General features: G+C 44.8%; 2 protein-coding genes across 5 annotated transcripts in view; one reads left to right on the forward strand and one right to left on the reverse strand.

Moving 5' to 3' along the window:
- The window catches only part of HBP1 (HMG-box transcription factor 1), a 31,183-nt gene extending 25,876 nt beyond the window's left edge, over nucleotides 1-5,307 (forward strand). Inside the window, exons 9-11 of the mRNA XM_070787251.1 lie at nucleotides 355-672; nucleotides 3,052-3,193; nucleotides 4,250-5,307. Of these exons, the coding sequence (XP_070643352.1) occupies nucleotides 355-672; nucleotides 3,052-3,193; nucleotides 4,250-4,267 (478 nt within the window). The 3' untranslated portion in view covers nucleotides 4,268-5,307. The remainder of the gene's footprint in view (nucleotides 1-354; nucleotides 673-3,051; nucleotides 3,194-4,249) is intronic.
- Nucleotides 275-16,493, reverse strand: part of COG5 (component of oligomeric golgi complex 5) — a 281,625-nt gene continuing 265,406 nt past the window's right edge. For 3 of the 4 annotated variants that reach the window (XM_070787248.1, XM_070787249.1, XM_070787250.1), the window contains 4 exons: nucleotides 16,211-16,337; nucleotides 15,634-15,713; nucleotides 6,183-6,293; nucleotides 275-799 (listed from right to left, as the gene is read on the reverse strand). In XM_070787248.1, coding sequence (XP_070643349.1) covers nucleotides 754-799; nucleotides 6,183-6,293; nucleotides 15,634-15,713; nucleotides 16,211-16,337 — 364 coding nt within the window. In that variant the 3' untranslated portion in view covers nucleotides 275-753. Of the gene's footprint in view, nucleotides 800-5,973; nucleotides 6,294-15,633; nucleotides 15,714-16,210; nucleotides 16,338-16,493 lie in introns of those variants that run through there. The other variant, XM_019959426.2, reaches the window with a different exon arrangement.

The following is a 16,493-nucleotide window of genomic DNA, read 5'->3' on the forward strand; positions in this document are numbered from 1 at the left end:
GATTTGTCCGAAAATAAATCTAAAGTAGGAATAAATCAGTTGTATGGGATCTGAAAGAGGTATTTGCTATGAATAAAGTATGTGGATTATAATAAATTCCTTTGGGGTGGGGAGGGGTGAAGTACTTAAAAAAAAAAACTTTTTGTATTCTCAAGATTAAAAAAACTAATTTTAGTAAATGCACACATAAGCTTTCATTTTATAAGCATCTGTCAAAGGTGAAGTTGGTAAAATGGTGTTGGTAGTATTTAAGGTAAAATACACAAGTTTCCAATCAGATCTTAAGGATACTTTTTTTTAATCCTGTTCTTACAAATCAGATAATTGTACTGAATTAAACTTATTTATTTATAGCTATGACTTCACGCCTATGGATTCTTCTGCCGTTTACGTGCTAAGTAGTATGGCTCGTCAGCGTCGTGCGTCTTTGTCTTGTGGAGGACCTGGAGGTCAAGACTTTGAAAGATCTGGATTCAGTAAAAACTGTGGCTCACCAGGATCATCACAGCTCTCTTCCAGTTCTTTGTACGCTAAAGCTGTCAAAACCCACAGCTCAGGGACTGTGAGTGCCACTTCTCCTAACAAGTGCAAAAGACCAATGAATGCCTTCATGCTTTTTGCCAAAAAATACAGAGTTGAATATACTCAGATGTATCCAGGGAAAGATAACAGGTAAAAATAGTGATGATTCTGACTGTGATAATTGAATAATACTTCTCTGGAGTTCACAGGAACTGGGATAATTAAATCAACTTATTCTTCAGTAGCTTTCATTATTGAATTCTGTTGTCCAGGTTGGCTTTAAAGTAAAAGTTAAGACAGATAATTAGGTTACCTAAGAGGTAAAGGTCTGCCTTCTAAAATAATATTAAATGTCACTTGCCTGTTAGAAGACTTAGTTTTAATAGCTGTTCCACTTTTATAGGAAAGACTAGCACCTTCTTTTGTCAAACCTCAAGGAGGTACTTTACAACCATGTCATACCATGGGATGTGCAGGCGTTGGCAGCTTCTAATGACTGCCAGGTTTGCCAAAAGACTAAACGTAGAGGTATCCTCAGTAACACTGAGGAATAAAAGTTAATGCTGGTCCTTCCTACTGTTTCCTTGTACCCTTACCTCATCTGGGAATCCTCTACTATTCACTTCCTCAAACCAAGTTCTCCACAAATTATCTTTCCATTCTTCCTAGTTCCCTTACCCATATTAATATGAGAAAAGTCAAATGATTATGCACATAGAATAATTCAGCTTTGAATCAGGTTTGAATGACTCATCTCTTTTTATATACATACGTTTGAGATGCTACTGACATATTACATACTGAGTTTCAGGTGTATAGCATGATACTTTGCTACTTGTATATAATAAAATGATAGCAACAGTAAGTCTTGGAGAAGGAAATGGCAACCCATTCCAGTACTCTGGCCTGGAAAATTCCACAGACTGAGGAGCCTGGTAGGCTACAGTCCATGGGGTCACAAAGAGTTGGACACGACTGAGTGACTTCACACTTCAACAATAAGTCTAATTAATATACATCACCGTGATTAGGGGTTTTTTTTCTTGTGATGAGATCTTTCAAGATTGGCTTTCTTAGCAGTTTTCAAATACACCACAGTATTTATTACTCGCTGTGCTCACCCTTCTGTACATTACAGGCGATCAGTTACTGTATATCTGGGAGTTTGTACCTGCTCACCAGCTTCACCCATTTTGCCCATCCCCAGTATTTTTATTAAAAAGAGAAGCTTCTTCTACCAAATGTATCTGTGACTTGGGAATTGATATATATGTGAATACTTTGTAATCAAATAGTACACGTATCAACCATTATATGGTACCTTTAACCCAGAGACTATAAAAACTGGTTTTTATTTTAATTAAAGATGCAATGTTTAATTGCATCAGCTTATTATATTAAAAAATACACACATTTATAACATTTTAAATTTCAAGGAGTAGAGCATCTATGGTGACTTTTTCTAAAGCTTAGAGGCCAGTTTTCTAGCCTCCGTATCAGCCATTGTGAAATCTTTTGTATGTACTACACACAGTCATTGCAGACTTCTTTTTCATGTTGAGTGTCATGAAACTGAGAGTTAACTAAGAGTTAACTAAGGGTTAAGCTCTTCACAGAAGGAAAATACTTATGTCTGCTTGTTCTGGATGAGACTATTTTAGTAGGTTTGGGAGCAGATTAGTAAATGAAAGCGAACGTGCTAGTCGCTCAGTTGTGTCCCACTCTTTGCGACCCCATTTACGAGACTCCTCTGTCCATGAGATTCTATGGGCAGGAATGCTGGAGTGGGTTGCTATTCCCTTCTCCAGGGGTTCTTCCCCACCCAGAGACTAGACCTGGGTGTCCTGCATTGCAGGCAGATCCTTTACCATCTGAGCTACCAGGGAAGCCCCTTGATTAGTAAATAGGAAACAGCTTCAGATTTCAATCCTTGTCTTACCAGTTTGATTTTCCCTCCTTGTTATCCATTTTAAAGTACAAATGATGCCTAAGGTTTATTTGGTGGTGTCTTTAGGAGATAAGCAGTAAGTACATAGTTAATGCCATTGTATTTTCTTTATGCTTGCATGAAAGAAAAAAGACTATTTGATGGGTTAGGGACACAAAATGAAAAGCTTTTAATAGAAGGTGAATACTTTATGCTGCTGATACTAAACACTCTGCTTTAATATCTCAAACATTTTTGAAAAACTGATGTACCCAATGATAAACTGTTTCTCTGAATACTTTTTTTTTCCTTCAAATCAAAGCTGTGTAAAATACCCAATTTTTAGCCATTTTAGATATTCTCTGACAATTGGAAATATTGGTCCTACTCCAGGAGGCTTTAATTGCCAAGATTATGATGAATGGACCATATGACTTAGGATTTTACTGGAAATGACTACTATAGTCTTGACCTTTCCTGTTCTCTGTGTTGGACAAGATTTTTGTTTTTCAACTTTGTATTTCTTCCTGAAGTAGGAGCACTTGACATGAGTTTTCTGAAAAATTCTTGCCTTCAGCATTGTGTAAATGTTTCTTTTATAGAGCCATAAGTGTGATCCTTGGTGACAGGTGGAAGAAAATGAAGAATGAAGAGAGGAGGATGTATACATTAGAAGCAAAGGCTTTGGCTGAAGAACAAAAACGTTTAAATCCTGACTGTTGGAAAAGGAAAAGAACCAATTCAGTATGTTTAAACAAGTAGTTCCTTAAAGTGATTCTGACTTACCTCCAAAACTGTACCATCATATTAGAGCATTTGTTAGAACCTTTAAAAGGGTGTTGAAGCTGTTTCTCAGCCTTTTTATCTTTCAAAGTCTAACAATGTTTGTCCATCATCATGTAAGGTAGGCTGCCTTTCATCATTAGTGCCATTTACTCTTTTAGCATGGAAAGTAGAAATGTTTGCTGGAGATGCTGAAGTGGAAAGATTTGGAATGTATTTCTAGTTGGGTTGAACGATAAGGATTATTAACTCATTAATATCACACAGCAGAAAAATTTTCTAATTTGAGGTGGTATGTCTCAACAGCTTGTCTTGCTGATGGGTAAGGATGGTGGAGGTAGAGATAAGTTAACCAGCTTCCATGGGGACTTCTGACATTTGCCCAGAATTTCCAGGTTAAAAAATCTCAGGATGGAGAAGAAATAGAAAATTGGGAAGGCTGGTAAACAGGTTCGCACCATAATAATGCTATATTGGACAGACTTGATTCTTAGAACTTCTCCATTACTAGACTGGCATTTTTTAAGTTGTGTTTTTGATTAATTACAAGAAAACTTCCCATGATAACTTAAAAACAAAGGGACGACAGTATTTGCAGCAGGAGTGCTGGCCAAGGATGTTCTAATTCATCCCATGTATTTGTCTATTTCTGTTATAGTAACATGTAGTTCACATCCACTTAAGAATTTCTTTTTAAAAAGTAGTCAGATTCCAATATAAGAATATGACTGGACTGGGTTTTTTAGTTATTACCTTAGGATTCCATGTGGTGGAACTTCGCCTGGACCCCCTTTCGTTTCTGCTCATCCTAGTCCATCTCTCTCATCTCACTTCCATAAATTTTTTGGTTGCTTGGAATACCACTGGGTATTCGCAAACTTCAGAAAATCTACCACTTTTGAGAAAGCAGTCTTTTTTAACAGTATGGTTATTAATATATTACCCATCTTAGCTTTCATTTGTAAAATTATGTGTTGATTTGTAAACATTCACTGAGTTTTAATTTTATCTCCACAGGGCTCACAACAACATTAAACAGGATGCTTGGCTGTTGATGGAAAGATTTAAGATGAAGGTCTCACCATTTGTCCTGAATCTGTGTGACCATAAGATACCGATAGCATTGAGTCTTGAAATGATTTAATAATGAGTGAGGATTTGCTTTCTCCATTAGAGCATTAAGTAAGCTAAAACTATCAACATTGTAAACCAAATTGCCTTATTTTTCTTCCAAACTTCATATATGTCTATCAGGTAATATAGGCTTGAAAATTGATATCCTGTGGTGCTAAAGTACAGTAGAAAAGAGAGGAGAAGTGTATACATGTTTTATTTTAAATTGTACAAAAGGGGAATTTAAAAATATGTAACTGCTGTTTATACATTGGCTCCTTACTGCTTATTAATCTGTATTGTACACATAATGGGGTGAAGCAGAAGCCGGGAGTTGGCCTTCCTTGAGCAACCACCACATGGCTCAGCATCTGTGCCAAACACAGGGGCTCCTAGTCTGGCCAGTGCCAAGAGGTTGCCAGGACACAGGGCCGGTGGATGGTGCCAGTGCCAGCCTAGCCACTGGCCGCGGCTCCTGAGCATGCTGAGTTGGACACACCGGGCGGCGGCGCCCACCCTTGACTTCAGTGGAGACCCAGCCCAGGCCAAGGTAAAGTTAGTTAATAGCATTGGGATATTGTCACTGTAATGGTGCTGTTAACAGTTGACACCATTGTATTTTTAACTTTGTGTCCTATATCTCCTCAGCCACGTATCTTAATATCGTTTTTGTCATCGTATCTATGGTGGGGGCGGACTTTGCACTTAAGCAGTGCAACACTTGCACTTTACTTTCCTCCAACTGTCTACAACGAGAGCAAACACAATGGCAATAGAGCTGCTTTTGCTCTGAGCTACAATCATGGCTTTTCATGTTACTTACCAAGTGGTGTTTCTGGTTAGGAATCACAGCTATAAAATTGATTTCAGTTCATTACACTTCATGATGTTGCCCCTAAATTTTGCACACTATATTCTTGTATATTATTTCAAATAAAATGAAAAAAATTGTTTATCTCTGACTTCTGATTTATCCTGACTGAACTTTATGAATGAGTCATCCAAATAATAGGTTCAGGAAATGGAAAATATTTTTACAAGTGGCTTGTGGGATTTTAAACTTTAAAATGTTAATGACAAGGCAAGGGCAATAGAAAGAAGGACCCAGATTACGATTTATAAGACTCCTTTCAGAGTAAAAGTTAATTTTTAACTTGGCATCTCTGTTATAAAGTAGAACAGCCCCCAATAAAGTGACACACAAAGTATAAAGACAGCCTTGCTCTATTAAAGATACAGTAAGACGCGGTTAAACATTGAGCCCTACATCTTAGCTTCGGGATATGCCAGTAGTTGCCAAACTGTTGCACGTTGGAAACATTTCAGGATATTAAAAAAAAAATTGTCATGCTTGCATGTTAATATGGAGTACAAATTGGGCATCAGGATTATTTAAAGCTACCAGTGATTCTAATGTGCAGCCAAATAATGGAAGCTACCAGGTTAACTCCTTATCCAGCAAGAAAGGATGCCGGCTGGGGAGAAGCAGCGTATTTACTATAGAACGTGACCCTGTCTCTTAAGTTGTGGGGACTCTGTGATGGGAAAGAAGTTTTAGATAGCCTCATAGAAAAACCTGATGGGAGAGAAGAGTTTGGTATCTTTTTGGAAAAATAAGCTCTGCAGAGTTTCAAGGTGGTGATGAATCTATTTTGACATTTTATGCTACTTAAGGTAGAAGAGCTTAAGAGGTAAACAGAAGAGGTCAACAAGGAAATACAGAAAAGTCAATTACATTCATGGAACAGTAGATGGTAGCTGTCTTTTAGAGTATGTATTAGCCACCGCTGGATGGGTTAGCACAAAATAGAGATTAAGAAATACTTCACATTCTTACTGAAGAGCAGACATAGCTTTTTGAAGCAGCTGAACCATTATGGGATAAACCGGTGCAAATTCTTTGCCTTCTCTGCTTCTTACTGATTGAACATAAGCTTCCAGAGCACCCCTGAAAACCAAAGGAAAACAATGTCAGAAGGCTATACAAATGAAACAGAACAGCTTGGAGGATGCCAACGTTTAAAAGCAGCTCATTTCTGCTTTGCTCAGTCAGCGAATGGCCCTCAAAACATTTGTCAGTAGGGTTCCTGTGGTCAAGGTGCAGAGCTGTGCTCAGTTTTCAACCCGCACTGCACTTAGTGGTCTAATCACACCATGGGAGGCTCTCTGGCAGCTAAGGCTGTGTTTGCCTTTCTTTGCTATTGCAGAGACTTCTGCAGAGCCAAGTGCAGCCTGTGTCTGCACAGCGCTCACAAGGGGGCGCCCCGCTCCGCAGAGTATGGACTGCACTGGGGAGCGGGGCCCTCACTGCACACCAATGCCTCAGGGGCTTTATATTCCTGTTCCTTAAAGAGTGTGAACCCACAAGTAGGGTAAACTGTTCGTAGGCTCCAGTTGTTGGCAGATTGTGCTAAGAAGACAGCCTGAATTTAGCGATAAGTATGATAAATGTTCTCAATTAGGGGGTCAGCAAACTACAGCACAGATCAAGTCCAGCCCTATGCTTGTTCATTTATGCATACTTTTCATTATTGGTCTATTTAAGTTGCAAGTAAAACAATCAAATTTTTGTTATAATCATGAAATCACACACTCCAGAGCATTTCCATAGCTATCATAGCTCACATAGTGTCTCAAGTCTCATCTAATACGTAATTCTTACCTGTATTATTTGCTCCCAAATACTGAAAAAAATAGTCCTCTGTCAGTTTAGTCATTTTCATTCAACTACAGGGACTATATTTGATGGGAGTGTGGCCAGTTCAGTGCTCAGGCCATAGCACCCCTCACCCTCGCTACCCACTGTCAGGGTTTTATATGGAACCGAATTAAGAGAGTGGAGAATCTCTTAACTTCCTGTCCTGACCTCGCTCCTCATCTCTGCCTTCTGGACATCTTTATGTGATTCCTTCCAGGATTCCCTCAGACTCACCTGTCGGAAACCTAGGGCCACACAAACCCACAAGGTGTACACCGCCAAGAGGGAACCCCAGTGCGAGCTATGGACTCCAGGTGACAGTGTGCCAGTGTAGACGTGAAGGCTGCTCTGGGGGAGGGGTACTGGGAAGGCAGGAGGCTGTGCACGTAGGGGCAGGGGGCATATGGAAAAAATATCTGTACCTTCTCAAATTGGCTGTGAACCTGAACCTACTCTAAAAAATAAAACCACCATAAAAAGAAAAAGACAAACGTCTGGTAAAAAACCTACGTGAAGACTAGTATTTGCCCCCTTACTATTTCAGTAAAGTGACCATCATCTCCCCATAGTCTATGTCTAAAACTGTTTAAGTCCTACACATAACCAGTTTTCAAGTCCTATTAATGTACCCTACATATTACCACCTTACCTGTCTCCTGAGAAATCTGTATGCAGGTCAAGAAGCAACAGAACTGGACATGGAACAAAGGACTGGTTCAAAATTGGGAAAGGAGTGTGTGAAAAGCTGTATATTGTCACCCTGCTTATTTAACTTATAGCCAGAGTACATTATGGAAAATGCTAGGCTACATGAATCACAAGCTGGAAGCAAGATGGCAGTGGAAAATATCAACAATCTCAGACATGCAGATGATGCCACTCTAATGGCAGAAAGCAAAGAGGAACTAAAAAGCTTCTTGATGAAAGAGGAGAGTGAAAAAATGGATTAAAATTCAACATTCAACAAATTAAAATCATGACATCCAGTCCCATCACGTCATGGCAAATAGATGGGGAAAAAGTGGAAGCTGGCAGATTTTATTTTCTTGGTCTCCAAAATCACTGTGAATGGTGAGAGCAGCCACAAAATTTAAAAGGTGCTTGCTCCTTGGAAATCTATGACAAACCTAGATGTATTAAAAAGCACAGCCATCACTTGCCCAAAAAAGGTCTGTATAGTCAAAGCTATGGCTTTTCCAGTAGTCATGTAAAGATGTGAGAGCTGGACCATAAAGAAGGCTGAGCACCCAAGAACTGATGCTTTCAAATTGTGCTAGAGATCAAACCAGTCAATCCTAAAGGACATCAGCCCTCAGTATTCATTGGAAGGACTGATGCTGAAGCTCCAATACTTTTTGGCCACCAGATGCGAAGAGCCCACTCATTGTAAAAGACCCTGATGCTGGGAAAGATTGAAGGCAGGAAGAAAAGGGGCGACAGAGGATGAGGTGATTGGTTGGCATCACTGACCCAATGGACAGGAGTTTGAGCAAACTCAGGGAGATAGTGAAGTGCAGAGGAGCCTGGTGTGCTACAGTCGATGGGGAAGCAAAGAGGAGGATGTGACCTAGCAACTGAACAACATATTACCACATCTGGTCCCTCCTCTCACCTTTGCTTCAGTCTGAATCCTGCCATTTTGTGCCCTAAATACTGGCGCAGTCTTGTGGGTGGTGGTCACCCCAGTGCCATGAGCCCTGCACTAGAGGACCTGCCACACTATAGTCAGGGCCTGTGGTCCACCTGCCGTGCCCTCCTTGCCCCCAGGACAGTGTCTACGTTCACAACTCCGTGCACACCAGCTTCATTGCCAACCTTCCCCAACTGTCACTGCTGGGCCCCAGCCTCTGCTCTACCGAAGATCAGATCAGATCAGCTGCTCAGTCGTGTCTGACTCTGCGACCCCATGAATCACAGCACGCCAGGCCTCCCTGTCCATCACCAACTCCTGGAGTTCACTCAGACTCACGTCCATCGAGTCAGTGATGCCATCCAGCCATCTCATCCTCTGTCGTCCCCTTCTCCTCCTGCCCCCAATCCCTCCCAGCATCAGAGTCTTTTCCAATGAGTCAACTCTTCGCATGAGGTGGCCAAAGTACTGGAGTTTCAGCTTTAGCATCATTCCTTCCAAAGAAATCCCAGGGCTGATCTCCTTCCGAATGGACTGGTTGGATCTCCTTGCAGTCCAAGGGACTCTCACGAGTCTTCTCCAACATCACAGTTCAAAAGCATCAATTCTTCGGCGCTCAGCTTTCTTCATAGGAAAACCATAGCCTTGACTAGACGAACCTTTGTTGGCAAAGTAATGTCTCTGCTTTTGAATATGCCATCTAGGTTGGTCATAACTTTCCTTCCAAGGAGTAAGCGTCTTTTAATTTCATGGCTGCAGTCACCATCTGTAGTGATTTTGGAGCCCAGAAAAATACCCTCAAATCATTCATTTCTGCTGTCTGTGTTACCAACACAGGCAGAGCCCAACCCCTATGCTCACCCACTGAGAGACTGGGGTGCCTGTGCAAATACTCTAAAATAAAGTCGAGTTCCAAAAAGAGGCCTGTTTCCCTTTGTCCACACATCTCATTGTTAGTGAGAGCTAGTCTTTAAGTTAGTGAGAGCCTTCCTCAGGACCGGCTGTCCTTTGGAATGCCAACACGCACCCCTGACCCCGCCCCACTTCTTCCTTGTAGAGCTTTTACTTAGGACCAGCTCAAGTGCCTTGTTTTTGATAAAGCCTTTCCTGACTCCAGGCAGCACAAAACAAACTATCCTGGAGTCACAAGAAGTGGAAAAGTCTAGGACTTCTGCGCCAGTAGCACAGCTTAGCAGGACCCCAGCATTTGGGGATGGATCTCTGAAAGCCAGCTTCATACTTCACTACTCACAACAAAGTAACCCAGAAACCAGCAGCGCAGGGGGTGGGGGTGGGGGTGGGGTGTGCAAGCCTGGCAGGCACAGCTGGGGACTTCCCTGGTGGTCCAGTGGTTAAGAATCTATCTGCCAACGCAGATGTGGGTTTCATCTCTGATCCGGGAGGATCCCACATGCTGCAGGGCAACCAAGTCTGTGTGCCACAGCTACTGAGTTTGCACTCTAGAGCTCGCGAGCCACAAGAGAAGCCGTAGCATTGAGAAGCCCAGGCACTGCAGCTAGAGGGCAGCCCCTGCTCGCCGCAACTAGAGAAAGCCCATGCACAACAATAAAGACCCAGCCCCCACCATAAATAATTTTTTTAAAAAAAAGCACAGCTGGTACATTAGGCTCTGCCTCCTGACCAAGCTGTGTGATCTAGACTGTGTCTTGAGCCTGTCCATCGGCAAAGTGGGAAGAATACCCACAAGATTTAGTTAGAATTAAAGGCTTGTCCTGTGAGGCACCTGGCTCTCTTCTAGGTACACCTCTGAACCTATGAAGCCCTCCAACACGGTTTTCCCCACTGCACCTCTGCATTGGGAGCTCAGAGTCTCAGCCACTGGACCACCAGGGAGGTCCCCTCACTGCACTTCTGATGGCCTGGGACTCTCTATGTAAAGAGCAGGTCTTTACCCTTCTGCCCACACGATCACACTGCAGTGCAAGGATCTCTGTGCTGGGTAATTTCACTCTTACGATTAACAACTTTCAGCATGAATGTAGCCCCAGGACTAGTGCTTGACAAATGCACAGTGAATGAATTTTAAAAATGAATTAGATACAGGAAGATAGGACTATGATGAAAAGGACAAAAGCACTAAAGAAACTAAATATAAGAAAAGCAAGTGTAGGGGATCCGCAAAAGTATATGCACGCAAAATGGAATCTAACGAATGCCTTTAGAGAGCAATGTTCTATGAGATGCCTTATTCTCGTCAGAGCTGAGGCTTAAACGAAGCTGTTTCTCTGTGAGGAAAACGTGCTTCTTTTAGTGATACTATTCAAGTTGCCATGGTATCCCAGGCACTCGGCCCACTCCCACCATGCAGGCCCTGCAGACTCGAACACAGTGGAGAAACCCCCACGCGCCCACTGTCTTTGAGACAATCGATGGTGTGGATGTATCAGTCTAAGAAATCAGAGCACTGAAATTCACAGAAACTGTCATCATTCTGCTCCGAATGGGTTAGAGGATTAGAATCATTTTATCTAATATTTGGACAAAAATCCATGTAGCAGTTTCGTCTGCTTTCAGAACAGTAAGACATTACATAAAACCACACAGTATGTGGAAGAACAGAAATCAGTGTGGTTAGTGCTTTTGGTTTTGTTCATCAAAAACACTATGAGAACTATGGAGAGAAAAAGGACTAAAGCTGCCCTCCCACGTAAAATTGAGCAAGATTTTCAAGCAATTATTACTTCATTTGCCTGAGCAAAAAACATCAGCTTTCTTGGAAATTGGGCCAAACATTATGTAAGACTCTCAACTCTGGTTTGTATCCAAAATAGGAAGATTATTAAAGTTACCCTTATTGAAAAAAAAGTAGCATAGGAGTTCTGCAAACATTTAGTAGAGGAAGGGGTTGTGCTGACAACACTGCATTGTGATATAAGTGGAGAATTTTATAGAAAACAAAACTGATTTTTGTCAGCCGTGAAATATCAGTGTGCTTAATACTAAAACACATACATGACTTAAAAAACTACCTGGGCCTTCACAGGCTCTCCCCTGGCTCCACCTACCCCAGGATCTCATCTCAGGCACCCAGTTCCCAGAATGGGTAGGGATCTCGTGCCACCAGAACATTAGCTCCTATGAGACCAAACTTCACCCTCCATCCATAGGGGTTGTGTGGTCCTACAGAAGTGGAGGAGCTGAGGGAATGGTTCCCAGTCTGTGGGTCCTGGATACCTGTGGGAGGGTTTGGGGAGCGGGGGATGTCCAAGGATGCACTTGGCACAAAGAACTGACGATCCTACAGATGCAAAGTACCAATCAGCAAATAAAGCCTGTAGACAGTTGTGACACCATAAAGGTGCTCCGAGCCGACTGAGAGTCAGGAGCAGCAAAGGCAAGGATGCCACAGTCAGAAGCGCTGCTGCCCACTGCCAGTATCCAGAGCTGGTGATTTGCGGCCAATCCTACCTCTTCTGCAGAGCTTGAGGAATCTTTGCATCAAAACCTCAGCCTTCACCCTTGCGGAGAACACAGGCAACACTTGCAGGCTGTCCCGCTGCCGCCCTCCTGCCGCGGGCACACACGCCTGCCTGCTGGGGGCTGGGGAGGTGCCATCTTCCCCACTGTCCCCACTGACCCCACATGGCCCCAGGAGCCACTGGTTTATTAAGTTGAACTAGGATTCATTCAAGCTCTAGAGAAAATATCTGGCATTAAAAGGAAGCAGAAAGGAAGGCAGAAGAGAGGTCATTACTTGCCATTAGTTCCGCAGTAGCTGCTGTACCCTCGATCTGCCCTACTTATGACAACCCAACACACCGTGCCGGGAGCAGCAGATGAGTCTACAGCAAGGTTTGCCCCAAAGCTAAAACAAACTTACTGACATTTAAAGGACAGTACTCACCCTGGGTTTATCTACAGGGGCAAGAAATTCATCCAGTGGTGCTTCAGTATGCAGGGACGAAACCAGTTTTGCGATGACAGGCAGGAGTGTACTCTAGGACAAAGCACCCCTCCCTGCCACCGGCCTGGGCCAGAGGAGAAGCAGTGTTGTGAAATCCCTCAAGGAGGGCTTCATTCCCCGCTCAGGGTGGAAGGCTCTAATAGCAGCCATGTGTGCAGTGATGGGCAGGCCTTCTTCAGAAAGCATGACAGTATTTCTGAGCGTGATTTTCGGTTGCTAAATATAGGCTTAGCAACAGCACTGCTGATGATATCACTCAGGAGACATTTTTAAAAAGAAGCAAAAGAAAACAGATCTGTGATGTGCCCACAGCAGCACAACTGTTGTAGATGAACTCCATCCATCTCTTTAAGACATAAATGCACCCTGTTCCATTAACTGAGTCCTGAGTCTTCTATCACCCGGTGCGCTGCAGCTGGGAGAGTCTACGGGCCTCAGGGGAAACTCGCAGACATCACAACCCCCACAGCAGCCACAAGCAGAGTCCTTCATTTGCACCTGAAGCCTTTTCTGAAACCAGTTTAACCAGACACTGTGCTGACGGTGACAGGATCACCGCCCATCCTGCCCAGTTTCTAGATCAGATGCTCTTAGCTGAGAGGGTAACAGACAGCAAGGAAGAAGAGCAGGTGCGGGCCAACCTCCACTGTACCCACACAGGCGCTGGCGGGGCCGGGGGCTCCCCTGGGCTCCAGTCACCATGCTTGAGCTCGGCTCCCCTCCCAGGACCTGGTGGGCTGATGTGACCTCCCCCAGCTTTCTTCCTCCATGGGGTCTCTCACCTGGCAACTCGGTTTTAGTCCTGGCTATGCTGTAAAGACTATGGTTTTTCCAGTGGTCATGTATGGATATGAGAGTTGGACTGTGAAGAAAGCTGAGCGCTGAAGAATTGGTCCTTTTGAACTATGGTGCTGGAGAAGACTCTTGAGAGTCCCTTGAACTGCAAGGAGATCCAACCAGTCCATTCTAAAGGAGGTCAGTCCTGGGTGTTCATTAGAAGGACTGATGCTGAAGCTGACACTCCAATACTTTGGCCACCTCACGCGAAGAGCTGACTCATTGGAAAAGACCCTGATGCTGGGAGGGATTGGGGGCAGGAGGAGAAGAGGACAACAGAGGATGAGATGGCTGGATGGCATCACCGACTCGATGGACGTGAGTCTGAGTGAACTCTGGGAGTTGGTGATGGACAGGGAGGCCTGGTGTGCTGCGATTCATGGGGTAGCAGAGAGTCAGACACGACTGAGTGACTGAACTGAACTGAACTGATGCTGTAAAGAGCTGCCCAGCCACTTTAAGAAATCCTGACGCCAGGACCCAACCCCGGAGATTCTGAGGGAGTTGAGGGTGTGGTCTCAATACCAGGATTTTTCAAAGCTTTGAAAATGACTCTCGGGTGCCAGCACAGTTGAGAATCGCTTCACACATGAGCCCCACACTGCCTTTGGACAACCCAACTCAGCCCCTGAGTTCAGGCCTAAGCGACCGTGTTCAGTGCTGTCCCCCAGACCAGCAGCATTAGGAGCCCTTCGAAGAGCTGAGGATGGTTCCCAGAGTGATTTAAGAGGTACAGCTGATGGGCTTTGGAGAATGAGGGTGTGACCAAGGAAGTGAATGATGGCTTAAAGGTTTTCTAGCTTGGCTGAATACAGGTGACAATGATACCCCAACCAGATAGTGAGTCTAGGTAAGCAGGTATGAGAGGAAAAATGACTTAACATTTTGGGGTTGAGATTTCTGTGGGATTTTGAGTGGTGACATGTAACAGCACGTTTGCTGGCCTGAGACCCTGAGCAACCAAGGTGAACCACAGTCCCGGGGTCACAGGACAGAAGAGTCACTAGAATCACCAGTCTGAGTGAGCTCAATGGGGAACTGAAATACAGACTGAACGTGAAGGAAAAGGAGCCAGGGACACAGCGTGGGAAGCGATGGCATTCAAGGAGTGGACAGAGGAAGACAATTCAGACAACGAGACTGAGGGAGAAACAGTCACAGAGGTCACAGCAGGAACAAATGACCAAGGGGTCAGGAAAGATCCGAGAAGGCGGGGCCTGTCTTGGCTTGTGCTGTGTCCTAAGGGCCTTGCGCATAGTGGGCATTAGTAAAAATGTGTGGAGTTGGTCAGGGGATGAGTTTTAAGAAAGAAGTGGTGGTCACTTTCAGCTAAAGCTGCAGAGTGATACCGAGAGAACAGAAACACTGGGATTTGGTGGCTAAGAGGTCTCGGCAGGTCTTGGTGAGAGAAATTTCAAAGGAGTGGTGCTGATGCAGGAGAGATGCTTAGTAAGTTACATGTGACAGTGGAAGCGTCCCTCCCTGGGCATGGTGGGGGTGCGCGGGCTGTGTGTGTGCGCGTATGTATGTGTACGCGTGCAGAGTGTGCGCGCGCACATGCAGGGGTGTGCGGGTACGTGTGTGTGTGCAGGGGTGCGAGGTGTCTGTGCATACATGACAGTGGAAACATCCCTCCCTGAGCGTAGCAGGTGCGCGTGGGGTGTGTGTGGGTGTGGGTGTGGGTGCACGGGGGTGTGTGCATACATTGAGGGTGGAAACATCCCTCCCTGAGCATGGCAAGTCTGTGTGGGTATGTGTGTGTGCGTGGGGGTGCGGGGGGTATGTGTGCTGCATGTGTGTGCACACGTGCATAAATACACCTGAGAGGCACCAGGCTGCTGGGTGTCTACTAACAACTACACCGCATTTACTCACAGCTGTACTCCACCACTTCAGTAACTGCCCCATGTGGAAATGAAGCAGAAAATGTGGAGCCAAGGCCAGGAGTTGTTTCATAGCTGAAGATGGTTTTCAAGGTGCAAGTTCCTAGGGCTGCATGAGGCACAGGGCAGCACTAGCGGATGCAAGGGACACGGAAAGCAAACCCTGCTGGGCCACCAGCTCCCCTGGCGGCGCTCCGGCAGGTGGGGCCCGGGGGTGCACCATGTTGACACCTACTTGGGCTCCGCTCCTCCCCAGCACCCCCCAGGCCCCAGGCTTCGAGAACACGCAGGTGCGCCTGCCACACGTGGCTTTACCTGATGAGGAGGAGCCTGTCCTTTTCAGAAGGGTGATCATCCAGCCACTGGGAGAAGCGTGCATGGGACCACTCTGCCCTCTGCGGGTGGAAACACAGTCAGAGAGAGCGGCTACACCCTGTCCTGTCCTGTGGGGCATTCGCGGGTTCGGAGAGGATCTCTGGGACTCCTGGGGTCAGAGGACCCCAGACACCGGCCCCAAAGGCGGGCAGACCGGCCCTTGGTGCACTTTCCCAACCCCAGGGGGCCTCTTGGGTTTGTCAGTTGAAGGTGGGTCAGCAAAGGAAATGGGGCCTCTGTCAAAAAAGCTTTATGAACATACATTACTTGAATCACTGTTATTTAAAGGGCTAATTCTAGATGCGGCAGGTGACCTATACGTTGATGAGAAAGTAGGGCCTGGGTAGTGGGAACCTTCCCTCCTGAATCATTCACTGCTAAGACACAAATTCATGACTTCTCTTGGTAGGAGAAGGCCAGGACCTTCAGTGAGTTAGGGGTGGGGTGGGGGGAGTCCCCTGCATTCTCTGAGTTCAGAAGGAAGACAAGTAAGAGGATTCTGGCTTCACCTTCTTACCTGGAAGGGGGATTTCAGCTCAGGGGGTGCTCTTGTGAACAAAAACTGAATAATGATGCTGAATGGAATTATGTCCCCCAGTGCAGGGCTGCTGGCCACGTGTTCACTTGTCTGGAAGAGCAGTGGTCTAAATGAAGGAAATGCAGAAGTCATTTAATGCTGTTCAATATGGAAAGAGGTGACTCAGTACAAGAATCATAATAGCACATTAGCATTAGTGTAATAGCATAATACATAATAGAATGAATAATAGCAGTCTTCCTAGACTGGATAATTCTTAACC

Source organism: Bos indicus, chromosome 4 (assembly GCF_029378745.1).
Source record: "Bos indicus isolate NIAB-ARS_2022 breed Sahiwal x Tharparkar chromosome 4, NIAB-ARS_B.indTharparkar_mat_pri_1.0, whole genome shotgun sequence".
NCBI lineage: Eukaryota > Metazoa > Chordata > Mammalia > Artiodactyla > Bovidae > Bos > Bos indicus.